General features: G+C 36.9%; 1 protein-coding gene across 1 annotated transcript; it reads right to left on the minus strand.

Moving 5' to 3' along the window:
• Positions 1-15089: 15089 nt before the first annotated feature.
• ORAOV1 (oral cancer overexpressed 1) lies at positions 15090-17896 on the minus strand (the record flags this gene model as incomplete). Its single annotated transcript, XM_010021786.1, has 4 exons — positions 15090-15225; positions 15582-15699; positions 16672-16742; positions 17791-17896. Coding segments are annotated over 4 exons (364 nt in total), but the record flags the coding sequence as incomplete, so codon positions are not given.
• Positions 17897-18302: the final 406 nt, after the last annotated feature.

Consider the following 18302-nt stretch of genomic DNA (forward strand, 5'->3'; position numbering starts at 1 on the left):
TATTCCTTTAAAAAGCATAGCTTTAACGCAGTTCTAGGCTTTTCTGTATCTTGCTTGCTTATGCATTTAGTCACTTTAAAATTCATCTGTAAATGTTTATTTTATTTCCTTAGGTTGTTTTTTTATCATCCTCTTCACCTTATAAATGGTTAACATAACCCATAGGTTAGTGTATGTTAGTATGCAGCATTATTGTATGTTAATCTTTTTTTTCTTCTTTTTTTTTTGTGCCTGTGGATTGCCTGTGCATAAGGCATTTGTAGGGTTCCAGCTTAGCATTGTTGGAAAAGGCCAATGTACTACTCATACAGTACTCTATTATAGAGAGAAACCGAAATAGTGACATAATATATTCTATTTTTGTAATCTTCCTATTTTTGTAGTTACCTGTGTAAAAATGCTGGTCTGACCCCACAGATATTCAGCCTAATGATGGTCAGGTTCAATCCACAGTTCAGTCTTTTATTTTGTTGTTGTTTGTTTGTAATATTCTAAAACCATTCCATTCAAAGCACTTTCAGTCCATTAGATATAGGAAATTCTTTTATTGTGTGGGAATTATTTTTTTTTTTAATGGAATGGTTTGGAAATATATAAGTGCTTGTTCGCAAACTTGGAATTGCAAAGCAAGTGCATTTAACTATGGTGTTAGAGGAGAGGTGATATTTTTTTTTCCGAAGGTTGTGTTCCAGTGAGAGAAATTGCATTCACAAATTGCCAGGAGATATCTTCCTATCCTTTTCTATAGAAAAGTTGAAGTTTAGAATCCTTTGGTGCCAACTCATCTTTATAAAATTAGGGGGCCTTAAAGGTTCACATATAGGACACATAGGTCTAAGGATTGTCGCTAGATGTTTTACAACTGAAGGTTTTTAAACACTAAAATATATAATTTATAGTTAAGGCTAAAAAAAGAATATTTATTGCAGAGGATGTTCGTTAAGGCCAGTATGATTTGTAAATTAATGCAATCGCCCCTTTTTGTTTTTGAAAGAAAGATTCTTTCTCCCCTTGACGTTGCAGTTTTAACACAGCTTATTAAAGAAGAAAGGACACGCTTCAAAAGACAAACCCAAAACAAAGCAGTCTGCTCGGCCCCTTCCTATCCATGTTCAAAAGCAGTCTAACCATGCAACAAAACGCCATAGTTAAGAGAGATGAAAATTGGAGTACTTGAAAGAAGGTTTTTATTCCAGTGTATGCCCCCCTTTTGTTTTTATTTAGCTACAAATAGAAAATTTGCACATCTTGGCTATGTATCTTATTATTTTAGAAAGTAGCTGAAGGGACGTGGACATAGCTGTTGAAGTTGATGCTCGAGGAGAATGTGATGGTGAAACGTATGTGAGAAAACTGCCGCTAAGGTGTTGATTGTAAAAAAAAAAAAAAAAAAAAAAACCAACAAAACGACAAAAAAAGAACAAAAAAAAAGAAAAAAGAAAAAAACTTAAAAATTAAAACAAAACAAAAAAAAGAAAAGAGAAAAGGAGTGGATGCTCCATTTTTATTGAGCTGCTATGGATAAATTCCCAGCATGGTTTGGAAAAAAAAAAATTAACATTGCTTTTCTGTATCTTTGTCATTGTGTTTTGCTGCTATTTTGTGGATCAGTTTGTTTTTTTTTTTTTTTGTTATACAATGTCATATACTGCCATGTTATAGGTTTTAATTTTCTCATAGAAAATTATATTATTGACATCACTTTTTTTGGTAGATTTTTTTTTTTATGTGATCAATTTTTACTTAATGTGATTACTGCTCTATTCCAAAAAAGGTTCCTGTTTCACAATACCTCATACTTCAGTTACCCATGTCTAGACCAGGTTTTAATGTTCGTACATAGTGCCTCATAGTTCTACTGCAGATGGAAATGCATCAAATGGGTCTCGCGATTTGCAACTAGGTTGCATTAACTTAAAACCAGCAGACGTTTCAGAACATCAAGTAATGTCATGTTGTTGTAATGCATTTTATAAAGCTGGATTCTTTTTGTCTGATCTGGGGTTTATTATCATAGTAGTTTGAAGCTGTGTTATTAGCCACATTGATATATGAAAGGTGCATTATAATATAACTTTTGTATGCCACCTGATGTGGTTTCCCAGCGGTTGGGACGCATCATTTGGTATGATAGGTTATCTTCTGGAACTCTAAGTATTGTGTGTTTAATCTGTTATGATATACTAGTTTGTTCTGGTTTTTTTTTTTTGTTTGGGTTTTTTTTTGTTTTTGTTTTTTTTGTGGTTTTTTTTTTTCTTTTTAATTATAGCATAATGCTAATTTAAAAAGCCTGTAAATCTCATAAATAAGCCAGCTAACAGTTGTATGCTGAAGAATAATCTAGCTGTTGCCTGTATGCTGCTAAACCAAAACAGAATTAGAACTCATTTTGAGGCAAATGCAGTTAAGATCCTACATAGTGCATAAATAAAGCATTGCAATGCTACTAGCAGTCGCAGGACCCAGGAGGACTGGATACATTCTGTCCAAATTTCAGGAACATTTTTAACTGCTTACCTCATGAAACACTTCTGTTCGTGGCATCTCTGTGTCTCTGAACCAAACATGATTATTGAGTTAATGCTTTTTTGGTTATAATTATGTGTTACACTGAGTGGCAGTGTGTACTGCAAACTTCTTTAATAAAATATTGTATGTACTAGAAGGCCAAATCCAGAGTTAAGTGGGTTCATGTGCCAACAGAGATGCTTTATTTGTCACATTATTATAACAATCTGTAGTAAGCAAGCAATTCAGATTTGTACATTTTTATATTGTACTTATTGGCATCACTGGTCTGAAATGCACATTTTCACCAACAGACCTGTAACAGACAAGTTTCCAGCAAAAAAACCCTGAAATCTAGAAATAAAATTGGTAAAACCCAATGTCTGCTTCTTGTCTTTTTTATTAATTATTTTAATTTATTTTACATTGCCTTCATGAATGCTGAATTGCAGTAACCACCTGATGGCAGTGAGTAAACCACATGACATTTTCTGGGTTTGACTCTGTTTTAATAGTTGCAATGCTGAAGACCTTTCGTTGTTGTTTTAGGAAACCACAGGTTTTTCTGGCAATGGGTAGGTGACTGCTTGTCACGGTGATATGTGCTTTTAAAGCAGCAAAGTAGTTTTTGTGCTGAAGACTTTCTTTTAAACATTTACTCGAAGTAAAATACCATTTGGTGGTTCTTGTCAATAAAAGGTAAAATAAAGTAGGTGTGGGATGGTACAGAATACTTAATCGTATTTATTTATCAGCATAAGGTTTTGTGTCTTAGATACCTTTACAGAAGATTGTTTTCAAAGCAGTGAGGTTAACCTGCCGCCTTTTCCATCCTTTCTCCTCACACACAGCTTTTGTATCTTGTTATTTTTATCACTAAGGTAACAAGGAATAAGCCTGAAAATGTAAAAGCCTACTAAAAATACATAAAAAATAAATGGAGCTAGAAGGGCAGAAATTATGTATGATTATAGAACCACAGAATCATTTGGGTTGAAAAGACCTTTATGATGAAGTCCAACCGTTCCACAGCACTGCCAAGTCCACCACTAAACCATGTCACCAGGAGCTTCGTCTACACAATGAAAAATAACCCGTCTCTATTCACATTCCAAAATACCTCTGAAAATTTGGGATGCACAATTATTACCAAAGCAGAACACAGCAGAAACAGCTTAATTCTTAGCAGAGATGGTCACGTTTCTAACCTATGGGTCAGACTATTTACCCTGTATTTCTGTGTTAAACCCCAAAAATCTATGTAAAGCATCAAATGTTGTGTGTCCTGTGACAAATTAGTAATCTAGTATCTGCCTCCTGAGTTTCCCACTGTCTGAACTTCACATTCTTTGCAGTAAGTACAGAAAAGGAAATGAAAAATTAAACTCTTAAGCTAACACCTAACGTTAATCACAGCCCAGTGCAAAATAAGCGTGTCTCAGTGCAGTTACCAATAGATGGGAAACCACCTGCATCAGAAGAATCACAGTTGAGCTTGTGTTAGATTGACAGTTTCCCAGTCATTTCAGGCAGAAACCTGAACCATGTGGCCTGCTGTGAAATCACAGACTGGGTAAGTAAAGTAATATCAGTACATAGTGGGAGCTGCTTTTTTCCATTCAAAAGGGGTAAGGTGCCTCAATATGGGCAAGTTATACTGGTAGGCCACCGAGGAAGATCTGTATAGCACTGAAAGATGATCTGAACTAAAAAATAGTTTTAAAAAAGTAATTTTAAATACAGATCACGCCAAAGCTTAAACTGGACCCTGTAAAAATCAACTCATTTTTTCCATACAGATCCTTCATTAGTTTCCTGCAAAATTTCAGCCTATTTTAAAGAAGAAAAAAAAAAAGGCTCACTTTTATATCACTCACTGATGGCCAACTCCTGTGATTTTAAATGCTTGAAAATTGAGTAAAGACAAGCTTATGAAATCTCCACTTAGAACAAAAACCTTTTTGCTAATAAAACCCAGTATGATTCAGTGAGAAATTTAAACCTGCATTTTGTTGAACATATAAAATGGGGTTTGCCTTTCTTACCCATTTTATAAACTCTATTAAAGCAACTGAAGTGTTCTGTGATTACAGAAGGTGTAAGCCCACATAGTCAGCTCTGTTATTTACATTTTCCTTCTCCCAAACATCATCTCTAAATGCAATTCAATTACTAAATTTGAATATTGGGTGAACTATGCCACTATTACATCACAAACAGCAGGAAGACAAGAATGCAGCAAGAAAAACAATTTACTATAGGCTGTAAAAAATATGCATGGTCAGCTAGGCTATGTTGTAGCTTATTAAAGGGAAAAATACTGTCTTTTCTTACATCAGATTGAGACGTGTGCACAGAAAAACCTCAAAAAGACCTCCTCAAAACCTCCTCAATTCCATTGCTGAATTCAGACAAGCTTGGACCTTTTTGAACACCTCAATTCACATCCTCTTTATTAAAAGAATAAACAAGATCTGTCAAATGCAAAAACTCGGAATCCACTTACATTGAAGTGTATCTAGCTGGCATGTTAAATGATAGAAAACTCTAGAAGATAGACGAGAAAGTGATGCTTTGAGCTATTATTTCAAAAGGAGCCATAGGAATGACCCAGGCATGTGGGCTAGATACTCTGATAGAGATTCCTGGCAACATTACTGAAAAGCTACAATGGGACAAAAGCAGTAAAGCTATAAATGATGGCATTTTAATGAATTCCTGCCAGCATAATTTTATGGGAAATGTATCTCTTCACACAAACACGGTATTTTTACGATCCCACAAACGTAAGTGATAATAGCAATTGTATTGGCATAGCAAACATGGATTCCCATCCGGCTTTTGACTGAGTTCCACCCAATATTCCAATGAAATGATGAGAAAGGGATTGCAACTTTGTCAACTGGATTGCACTGACAATGCGAGTCTTGCCAGTTTTACCATTTTGTTCTTTGAGGTCAAAGAGCACAAATTGAGAAGCAAGGCACAAGTTACCCTTTTGTTTTGTTAATGCGATAGCCATTTAAGAAGGAAAATGGAAATAGGTTCTTGATGATCCTATCAGCATCTGCGGAACCCTACTTAGATGTGTCATACTTTATGCCTGCATGAAGACTATGTATTAAAATGTCTCACATTTCAGAGAAGTCACTGAGGAATCACAGCCATCGTTTTCTTGAGGGCTCTTGCCTGAAGAGGGAATTACTGGCAGAAAAACTGTTCTTACAGCAAAGGAGGAATAAGGTAAACAGGCAGCGTATCTTCACTCTGCAGGGGCCCTGTTGATGCAGGAGCACCACCCACAGTGTATGGCCAACAGATCTGCTGCTGGGGTACACACCACCACTTCTACTGAGCTCCTGAAGCTGTTTTTAATGTGGTCTTCAAAGCATCCGTTCCTTCACAGAACAGCCCCAAGCTTTTAGGGAGTAGTCACTACCAAACACACACAGACCAAGGTAACAGCAGCTTTTTACTTGTCTCAAGTTGCCTCTCTGGACACAGGAGACTGTGCTTAGTGGCTGTTAAGGTCTTCCCTCTTACACAGAATGGAAAAAAAAAAAATAAAAAAATCCATCTGTGTGGTTTTTATCTCTCACTTTAATTATAGCTTATGTTACTTTTCTTATTTACGATAACATCATTGAAGAACTACAACAATTAGTGTTTATTTCAGATAAAAATAAAAAAAAACCCCACATAGTGATCCCTCTCAAAACCAGAATAACAGTCTGTCCTCTCACATGCTAGTGGCCAGTTACAGTACAATCTTCCCTGCCAACATATCTGTCAAAGGGTGAAGCCTACCTGAAAGCCAAAGACTGCCCAGTGAAGTGAGACCTTGACTACATCTGCTCAGCTCTAGCTAATGTGGCATGAACTGCGAAACAAAGAAGCAAAATAAGAACTTCATTAGGCAACTGTTATTCAGTTATGAAATGTAAATTCACACTTCATAACACATTTTGGATGGGTGAGCACAGGGCTGTAAGAACCTCTTTCCCACCAGTAACTGGCCTTGGATATGGAAAAAGTCAGAGAGAATGACCTGGGACTGCTTGTAAATATATAAAGCAGTAACTGGTTAAGAGGGTAGCCCCTCACAATTGGAGAGAGCTCCAGGTACAGGTCCCTAATATAATCATAGAATCACAGAATCATAGAATCAACCAGGTTGGAAAAGACCTTTAAGATCATCAAGTCCAACTAAAACACCTTTAAGATCATCAAGTCCAACCACCCCCAAAATCCTCCCAAGCCCACCACTAACCCATGTCACTAACCAAAGCAAGCTGATGGCCACATGCACAGGCCAGGACCTGACATGCCAACTAGTTGGAGGAAGAGTCGTCTTCTCCAGGGTTCATGGGGTGAAGGTTTAGAGCTTTGATTTGTGCATGTAGTGTGTGGATTACAGAATGTAAATTGCTATCCACTTACCATTTCCAAGCTGCTAAGTAGATCAATTTTAGATTAAATGTTGCCAAGTGGTACAGTTTTGTTACTCCAGCCATCCCACCTCAGTGTGCCAAGTCACTTGTCTTAATCCACCGGCAAGCTATATTCCATTAAAAGCCTGGTCTCCTATGACAGCTAACATGCAACCCACCATAAGGATGTTATCTGTAACATAAGCACCAGTCTTCAAGAAACCAAGCTGAGATGGGCAAGTCATTTAATAAGGATGGCTAAACCACCACTAGAGCATTACGACAATGCACCAAACAAGTGACCCAGTGTCCCAAGCCACTACTCTGATGACAAACTGTCTGAAATGGACAACTGAGCTTTTTGATGTTTTATTTCTCCTTTTATTAGATTTTATCACTATAGTTTGTTTGAATACAGGGTATTATTTTTGAAGATCTTTTTTGCTCCTTGAACACCCGCAGGCCATAGTTCTTTACGTGTGGTTGCTGGCTACTTTAAATATGAAAACCAGATCTTCAGCAAATGTATACTGTTAAATATAGCCACGTTCTTTTTATATGCACAGGCATAACATCTTCCCAAGATTTCCAGAAGGCATCAGCAATTACTTACTAAAAAGTAAACATTATTTCTTGCAAATGTAATACATTTATTTCATAGTTTTGACTCAGTAGCTGTTTCTGTCATTCACTATGACCACTTTGTTCCTTCGAGACAAGAAATCTATCAGCTACATATTAACTCAGGTTTCCCTTTTTATGGAGACCCTAGGACTGCAAAGGATCGGGAAGGTTCCTCTCTTATGGACAATACCTTTCCAATGTAAGTGAAAGCCTTCGCCTTCCTTTACTTGTGCATGATAGCACCCAACAGACGTGCAGAGTCAAACAAGTATATGCAAAGCCTCATGTTCGTGGAAACACAATGGTGCTCTCATCCTCAAACAAACTTCTAATGTACCTAAGTACAGCCCTCCTTGTAAACCTGCTTGAAGTGTCTTCAGGGATCATCTTCCACTTCTATGTTTCTGCTAAAGGAGAATTTCAGGCAGATCACAAGTCAAAGCTCCTTGAAAAAGTCTTCTTCACATTTTTTCCTAACACTATTTGTTTCTCATGAGTTTGAGAAATAAAGATGCTACTGGATTTTTGTCAACTTGTCCTCATCTTTTTGCAGAAAAAAACTTAAAAAAAGAGCAAGACATACAACTACACATACAACTATAATGAGCCAGATTCTCATCTCAACATGTGGTTCTAACAAGGTGCCTATGGCGAAGCAGGTTTATGAATTCCCAAACTATGCTCAAATCATTCTCCATCTTACTCAGGTGTTCTGGATATGACACATAAAATGATGCCCAAAGTCCATGTGGTTTTAGGTTTACAGTGCACTTGACTAACTGCACCATGACCAAGGTTTCCTCAAGAAGCAAATACACTGCAGACATAACCTCTAGCTCTGTTCAAGTGACATTCTATTCTATCAGTTTGTAGTTTCAAATAATAATTTGGGGTCTTACTTGGAATTCGGTAACTGTCAAGTGCTTATTAACAGTAACCTCTGTATGTGTGGTTTTTAAAGGAGGTAAAAGGGGTCTAAAAACTTCAATGTCTGCACATACATTGAAAAAAAAGGAAAAAAAAAAAAAAAAGAAGCCAGTTTAGAGAACAATGCAGGCATGTGTTTTTAAACTACTGTTCGTGCAGTCTGGTCAGGACTGTGTGACACAGTATACAATGTTTTGTCATCCAAGGAATGTCTTTGATCAAGAGTTTATGCAAGAAGGAAAAAAAAAGCCATGAAACCCTAATCCGTTCCCACAGTCCAGTAAACGTGAGCTGGACAAACAGTGGACAATAGAAGTAAAGCTTGCTGCTGGAACAATAGCTGTAACTAAAAAAATTATAGGGTTGCTGACTCATAGTTCCTACTATCAAGAAAGATTCCATGCAGTGTTGTTCAGAATCCTGAAGATGCTAAAGGTTAAGAATTGCAATTACTATTATGTTGAGATAAAGCAGCAAAATATGCTGCTAAACAACGAAGAAAAAAAAAACCACCAAAGAAAGAAAGTGACAAATATTGATGTTGATTCTGTCTAGTACAGATCTGGGATGCAGAGACTTGAATAATCAATGTTTCTGCCTGAGCATTTTGTCAAAATAAACTCTTATTTTATTATAAACAAGTATCAGTTAAATCCATTCAGTCACTATGCCATTATTTCAGATGCCATCCATCCAAATTCTGCATGACTACAATCAAATCTTTCTAACATTTTCAAGACAAAAGCTATATCCTGTTTCTTATACTTATTCAGAAATCTGTAGGCAATTTTGCCATGCCAAAACCAGGTACACAGAATACCATATTACTGGTCAATTACATGTGGATACAAAATACAGTAACTAAAAAGAACAATTAATAATACTAGAACAATTAAAAAATTGCATAGCAAGCCACTTGAGAATCAACTGGCACTTACTAGGGCTGATTTTATTTTACCTTTGAGGGGGTACTTACTACTTTGTCTTAATAAAGACTTCCAAAGTCTCCTATGTTGGCCGTGTTTTGATAATCTTAGTGACCACATTTCCTTCCACATACTGTTACATCATTTGGTAGAGCCGTATGTGTGTTCGGAAGTTGCAAAGTAATTGAATCTTAGGATGAAAAATGCTGCAAGAATGTAATGACTACACTTGGGGAATAAACACTTCTGCAATTAACATAGGAATATTCACAGTGTGATGCCAAAGACATATTCAAGTTTGCTACAAGTGAACTAACTGGATATTTAACAGCACTGTAAGTTGGCTATATCAGTGCTTTAACATAGGGATATTCTTTCTAATGTATTAAGATGGGTTTAATTTTAGCACAGATATCACCCCACTTTGTAGTGTCATCTAGACAATCCCAAAGAATCCACGAGCTCCAAGAGCTCTGCTTGTCTCTGCTAAGGAAACCATTACTCTTCAAGTTTGAGTGCATGGATTTATATACTTACAAGGCTGCTTTCAAAATAGAGACAAAGTTTTGTTATCATTAACATCAATAGCGAGTGAGCTATTTCTGCAACTCCAAAAACTGGGACACACTGAAGCACTTCAGTACCAGATTGCTATACTTGGCCTTTATACGTTATACTAGACACCAAAATATGCAACTGGAAACTTACTGAACTTATTTCACACCTCCCAGACCTCCACCTTCTCTGGTGATATATACATTTATGTGGTAATGTGTACTGTCATAACTTTAGCCATTAAAAAAAACCCACTCTGGCAGACTAAAATGGGAATCTTCATGGTTGCTTGCCAAACTATGAAAGCTGAAGTTTTTTAGGCTGTAATTAGATAGAACCCATTACCATAACAAGCTGCAAAGGGCAGTATTCAAAAGGCACTAACATTCATACTGAGTAACACCAAGAATATAAAGAATTATAACAACAGCAAAAATATTAAAACTTTTGTTTCAAACCAAAGCCTTTCTCTGTAAGATGAGGATGACATATAGTATCACACACATTGCTCTACCTGCCTGATCCAGCTTTGTTACAGCCTTCTCTGGAGTGCCCTGAACAAAATCCATTCAGAAATCAACATTCTAATCCAGAAGAACTTCACATAATTCTAATATACCAGCAGATTTCAAACTATATGCTTCAGATCATTAGGCACATCAACACGAGCACTTTGTCAAGAAATACGTAGTGCTTCCCACTGTTATAATTGCAGAAACTGTTTAAGAAAGCAATTACCCAGAGGAGTCTTATCCTCATCCTGCCCACACCTTTAGCTCCAGAAAATGACATTCCTTAATATCATCAGCATTCCCTTTCTGGCATGCAACACTGCTGAGTAACTACAGGACATTATAAAAAAACCCAAACACAAATGTTCAAACAAGCCACCTACTTTCATTTGAGAGCAAAACTAGAAAAGAATCTAAGATTATTAGATCAGATCTCGAAACAGAAGGGTGCTCCTAATAAAATGCAGTTTTGGCAGACTTCTGACAGATGGCTCTCCTGCTGTTCCAATATAAGACGTTGTATTTACTTACAGTCAAAGCACAAATAAGCATTCATAGATACCTCATAGGACTCAAACTCTCTCTTGCATCTTTTGAAAAGTCAAAACCTACATCAACTTTAGAACAAATTTACTAAAAAATTGAACCTCCTAATTTTATCTCAACGGAATCTATCTATTTAAAAATAATCAGTAAAAATGTGCTACATTTCTAGAACTTCTAAGTACATGGACCAAAATGTGTATTATACTCACCAAAAATATTTCTGCTTACCCAGAGTATTTAAACCAATGTATATTTTTCTTCCTCTAAATGGCACATACCCGTAAAGCTAGCAACATGAGTTTGCACAGGTTCTATGTGCATACTAGAACACACATATTTCATACATATTTCAATAGCAAGTCTTTTGGGCTGCAATGACTTCAGTACCGCAGCAGTAATCAGCTTTGTACCCATCTTTTAATACAATTCTGTATTCCACACTTTCAGCTGAGAGAATTATGATCATGAAGAAACAAACAAGTTAGAACACAGTCCAGGCAAGAAATGTGAAAGTTCAACGTTTCAAACATTCCTCCCTGCCTACTCAGCAGTATCTAGAGGTGGTGAACAAAGTGACAGATATTTAAGTCTTAGCAACTTTTAGCAGAAGTTTTCCATTTTAACTGTTCTTAACCGATCAAGTACTTCTGCACAATTCCAAACCTGTTTGACGACGTAGCACAAAGCAACAATCCCTGTACCCTGCTTTATTAATAACCAATATTATAATCTACAAGATTGCACTGTTTCCCTTTTCCACCCAGTCTTTAAAGTGATACGTAAGTTGCACAGTTGAGCACTCAAACCAGGAAAAGTCTGAATGACTGTGGTCCACAGAGGCTTTATTCAGCCTCTGTGCACAGATCTTCTGATAGGGTCTTTAATTACCTAAAGTAATTAAAGATTCCACCAGAGTCCCCACCATTCAAGACAGACGATGGATAAGCAGGGTGTGGAACTAATGAAGCCATGTGTAAGAATTTGTTTCATTTGTTACAGATTTTAGGAAAATGTTGACATAACAGGACAGAAATGAAACCATAAGCTTCTACCTCACAAAACTGAACACTGGGTTTTTTAAATTTTGATGGATTTTTTTATTCCCCCATTAGCATTCTAGTTGGTTTAAGCACACCCCTTTCACAGGTGTTTGCTAACTCTAATGTTCCTCATTTTCTAGGTGACTGGTCTGAGAAACACAGGCAAAAAAACACCAACATGCAAAAAAGCTCAATACTTGGCCACTCTTGATATTGGCTAGAAGCACATCCTGAAGTATTTAACTACTCAAAATGCAAAATTACTTGGAATGAGACACAGTAGACACTTCATATCGGTTAAGACAAATCAACAGTCTTGACATCACCTGGGCTTTAACTCCTTAGCAGTAAATAAGGTATAAAAATCCCCCTCCAGTATCCTATGAAGACTCTACTGCTACAGCCCTGGACACCACAGAAAACCCCAGAATTGGTTGCAGAAGTGTTTTAAAAATTGGCACCAGAGAAAGTACATAACTACATACCCAACATAAAGTTTAACCATACCTCCTTTAATAAAAAACACCTTCAGACCCATACAAGACATGAAACACAAAATACTCAGAAAATACACTTGTAGAAGAAGAGACTCCCATCAGTATGGACACACATATGGAGCCAAATTAGAGATGTCATAGGCAACCCTAAAACTGGCCTATCCCAGTTGGAAATCCTGGTTGCTACAATCTTTATAGTTAAATATGTGTATCTAAATATATTTAGATAATATTCTAATAATATTAATTTTCTATAAATAAAATTAAATGAGAGATTTAACACCAAACCAATTTTCAAAGGAACTGTCATTGACTGCTTGGTCCCCAAGGATTCTTTCTCTCCTTAGTCGAACAAAAATGATTTTGTTTTCAATACAATCTCTAGAGTAGCACTTCAAATACAACTAACACATTACAGACTTCTATTAATTAAATGCTTCACAGATGTTTTGAGCTCTCACATCCCTTCCCTTGCTTTTACAGACATTACTGTAGAACATGCACAAAGATTCCTGAACAGGCTGCATTTTAAAACATGAATACTCCGACCTCTGGTGTTAACTTCTCTTTGTACTATCACCCAGAAGAACAAAACTGCCTTTTTAAAACCATGATCTAGAAGGAGTTTATTTGAAACATAATTCATGGACTTCGGGGGCAGGCTAATTGCAGATGAGTATCTAGCACCTTTTGTTAATTTGAAGTAAACAGGTTTAATTTGCAAAAACGAACTGGGTTGTGAATGCAGAGACATCTTTTCCAAAACTGGTATTCTCTGAAGTGATTATAAATTCAAATTAGCTTTCTTTTCTCTAGTATGTCATCTTTTTGGTTTGTGCCTGTTTACTGATATCACAGGTCATGCTATTTTATTTTGCTTCTATTTTCAGGTACTTGCAGTTTGGTGCTTGTTCTGGTTCCCAGTGATTTAGCTGCATAACAATTAAAAGCCAACTATACTCAAACTGCCCTAAGCGAAGCGACCATCAATGGTGTCACTCATTTCCCTTCCAAGGTGTCCGATGAGGAAACAAGCTACAAATTAGTCCTACCTCAGGAAAGCAGTTCACCACATAATTAGAAGAGCTGTATCATGCATACGTATGTTCTGTACTCTCTCACAACTTTTAGCTAGAGAAGTATTTGTGAACTCTTGCATTCTTACACAATACAACAACCTCCTCCACTAGATGGCTCTGACACTCACTAGGTGTATCACAGCTGGTGGAACACTTGCACATGTAAAAGAATTAATTAAAATAAGTACACCAGCAAGCAGTTACTCAGAAAAGTCACTAAGAAAATGGCTTACTTGAATACTTAGGCAACAGACAAAAAAGAAGAGATTGTTTTGAAATAAGTTGATACAAATGCACACAACTCCCTTCTTACATTCAGCAGAATTATCTTCAGAATCAAAAAATCAAAAACTTTCAGCAGAATGTACGTGCTTCATATCCCAGATGTGACTACACAGTGACAATCTAAAAATTCAAGTTATTCTGTTGTATAATAAAAAAGCTGTACAAGTAAACCAGAGCTGAGGTCTAGATGGCACAGAACACTGCTGGTCAAAGATATGGCCATATTAAAACATGTCCTTCACCTGAGATACTTCACCCTGCATACAGCTGATAGCCATAGGACTCAAATCTGCCTTTATGAACGTATACTACGCTGTGTAGACTTAGCCAGCATAAGTAACAACTGATGAAAGGTCTTCTAGAACTCATCATATCTTGCAAATGGTATGCAGAGACATCCAGCAACCTGAAGTATCTTTCAAACAAAATAATTGACTTTACTTCTCTTTAACATAGTTGAATACATTTAGCTGACGGCATCCATTTTTTTTGAATGAGACCAACAAGTACATATTCAAGACTGGAAAATAAGAAGCTATTCCTTGATAAAAGCTACTGATATATACAGAAAAACAGTATCAACTCTACTATAGTCAATTTTCTTTCACTGATTACTGTCTGGGTTTTGGGGGGGTTTGGTAGGTTTTTTTCCCCTCATTAGATCAGTCTGCAGAACAAGTGGAAAGTGCAAATTTCATGTTCTGAGCTGCAGCTACTTTATGAGCAGGTATCTTAATCTTTCTCCTCTGCATTCTGACTTCCTTTGTCACTCTATTCACAATGATTCCTACTGCAAAGTCTGCAGGCAACTGATTATATTTTACTTCACCTACAATATCTACACATTGTGTAAACTGCATGATCTGCATACACAGATTTTTAACTAACATACACTCTTTAAATAAGGAAACATTGCAAATACGTACATTTTCCTTTTGAGGAAGTAAATCTTTCAGTGCAAGGCTAGTTAAATCAAATATTTCTATTTAACAGATTTATACACTAGTGTTTCAGTGCTCCTAAATAAAACTTGGGAGATAATAAATGTTCAGTGACATATGAGAACTACTCTGGCAAGTTCAACAGTTTTCCCTTTCCCCTTTAACGCTTAGCACTCCTTCACTACTGTGATTTTGCTTAAAGTAAGAGTAGATAAACACTTCTCCAGTTATCTGTTCTTTTAATGTTTCTTCTTTGGTCATCCATGTTTATCTTCATCTGTTATATTCAAAATGTTAGGGAAGAGCTTTCAGTACTGATTCTAAAATCAGACTGAATATTTAGCACTGAACAAACCTAAAACAGAATACACAAAAGTGTTTCAAAGAGTCTCTTTTCCAAGAAGAATGTTCAACAAAATTCCCACTTTCTCCATTTCTCTTCTTCTGGTCCCACTTGTAAATATTATTTGACAATGAATTACAACTTTCCCTTTTAAAACATATTTTTCTTTTATTTTGCATTTGCTATCAGTTTGGTAATTTTCAACTATCAAGTATTTTCACTTAATTCACTTCAAGTATTTCACTATGACTGCAAAAGGAGAACAAGAACTGCTCTGTGTTAATAATGTGATTTTGAGCAGGTTTAGAGGCTAAAAATTTCCAAAAATTAATACCCCTGTGCTAAAATAACAACTTAATCCTACAAACCTGTTTAAATTTTCCTCTGATTTTTTCCAGATCTTCTTGCAGCTTATCATAAGTGGGGTCTTCGTATGGGAATTTCTGAATCATCCTTATTAAGGAATCCAGAGCCCTTATCTTTTTGCTATAAAAGAAAGATCAAAACAGAAAATACAATGAGCCTACTGCAGAAAATCTTCCAATCCATCAATATGAAAATTATACCAACACTTAGATATAATTCAGAGTGTAGGACCCAGCCCTCCATCCTTCTTTACTTCAACTTCTTCCATTTAGCTCAGAGAGTATGTATTTGATAGATATTTAAGCCATAATCAGAAATTAAGCTGTGGCACAACTGACAAAGTCAAGGTTTCCCTTTTAACTTAACTGCCAAAAGTTGAGAAATACTCAAGAATCTTCAGAAATACTGGTTATATAACTGTACAAACTAACAAAATTGATAAAAAAGCTCACCAGAACACATCAGAATAGCTGACATACGGTGGCAATTCTGTCAGATAAATTAATCAGCAATGGACAGGAAAAATATTCAAAGAAAAGAATGAAAGTCACAGAAAAATGCAGGTTGGAAGGGAAAGCTGAAGACATCTTGTCCACTTTCTGCAGAAGCTGACGTAACTTCAAAGCTAGATAAGGCTGCTCAGGGCTACCTCCAAGCGTATTTTGAAAAGCTACAAAGATGGGACTTTTAAAGTCTCTTTGGACGACAACTTGTCCCAGTGCTCAGCTGCTTGCACTGGAAAGGGTCTTCTCCTTATGCCCCATGAGAACTTGTTTCAAATGGTGAAAGTTGCCTATTGTCTTTTTACTGTACACTTCTGCAAGGAACATGCCTCCACCTTACACAGAATTTCCCTGTCTGTGGTACCACTAAGTATCTCCCTTGTTTTCTTTGCTGCAAGCTGAAGAAATCAAGGTCCCTTATCCTCTTTTTGGTATCACATGCTCCAGCATATGATACCACCCTAGGGCCCTCTGCTCACCTTTCTTCTAGTTATTCAACATTTCTTTTGTACTGAGGAAGAGGCAAAGCTGGACACACCATAATTTGCAACAGTATCAAAGGACAGTAATTCTTTTTTTTTAACCTTACCTGTTCTTTTCATCTGTGCATTTCTGGAGCAGACACCGCCATGTCAGTGCAAACCCAAGGTAGCAGCCAATCTGAATGTCAGGAGGGAAAAAATACATATGTGATGTAAATAGTGTGTATATACACAGTATATATAGTCAAACAGAAATAAAGCACTACATTGTATCCCTTTCTTCAGCAAACATATCACTGGATACACTGGATTCCTGTTTCTATGCTAAGGAGTTCAATAAATTAGGGTGGAATAAATGAGGGCTACCTGTGTTACAGACACTGAAAACTTCTTGTAAGGATCTGTTCAGTAACAGAGGATAATAAATTATAAGCTTGGAAGTGTTCAATAATCATTGGCAGTGTTCAAGGCCAGGCTGGATGTGGCTTGGAGCAACCTGGTCTAGTGGCAGGTGTCCCTGCCCATGGCAGGGGGGTTGGAAGTGGATGAGATTGAAGATCCGTTCCAAGCCAAACCAGCCTGTGATTCTATGAAACCTGAGCTGGACATACAAGACAAGTTAAGGTGGTTCACCAGTAGTCTCCAGTCCTTTCATTTCTAGGAAGGCTTACTGATTCAGTGTGTGTGTGCCAACACACAGGAATGACCCCCATGTTCTAAACAATAACAGTGCCACAACCAATCAACTCTCTCACTATTAGAAATAACAAACAGTGTAATGGAGACACCAGAACTGCCCCCTGATGGTTCTCCATCCAAGGTATCTCAAAGTTCCAAGTTTTTCCCTAACGATGAGCCACAGGAGACAGTACAGGGGTGCCTTCAGCCACAGTTTTGGGTTACAGAAATAATTGTACAGTCCATCTTAATTTTTCTTTTTGCAAGCTTGTTTGAATTTATTTCTTCTTTATCGTCCCTCTCAAAACAAAAAATAATCAAAATCCTATCTAGAAAGTAAGTTCGGAAAATATAAACCCACCTATTTAACCATTCAAATCAAAACACCACCTTCAAACTAATTTTATGGGGCCCCTTGGACTCATACAAAGCAGTGTGACATAGCAGGTGTCAAACTAGCAAAATATGGGGCTTCATCTAACAGTTTCTGCAGTACAGTAATTTTCTAATGATAAAACATTGTGATTCTGAAGTAGTTTCCCATTTACCTCAGACCCGATCTTGGCACCATGGAGTGATCCATACCTCCTTCCCTCAACAACTCCAACATGACTGCCTTCAGCATACCCCTCCTGATATCCTTCACCATGAAACCTGTGAAGACAGATGGACAACTTTTTTATCAGCCGCTTTCATATCGAAGTCACACTGCGCACAAGCAACTCCCAGGAACAAAATCATGCTATATCACCTCCAAAATGCAACTATCCACATTCAGATACATAATATTGGTTTAAATTAAGATGCAATTACACATGCTGTGCACTTTCTAAACAAGTTTATAACAATTTGCCAAGAATAATGCACTCCACAATGCAGATCAGTACTTTCACCAGGATAACACTGCTAACTACAAGCTCATAACTCTGGTTCAAGTTTCTACATGGTGGAAGACCCCAGATCCAGCAGGTCAGTCACTCAGCAACAGTGAAGAGGATAATTTTGGCCAGAAAGTGCAGGTAGTGTGGTCGTGGTGGCACTGAAATGCCACAGAGTGCTG

Source organism: Nestor notabilis, unplaced genomic scaffold (genome assembly GCF_000696875.1).
Source record: "Nestor notabilis isolate BGI_N333 unplaced genomic scaffold, ASM69687v1 scaffold7649, whole genome shotgun sequence".
NCBI lineage: Eukaryota > Metazoa > Chordata > Aves > Psittaciformes > Psittacidae > Nestor > Nestor notabilis.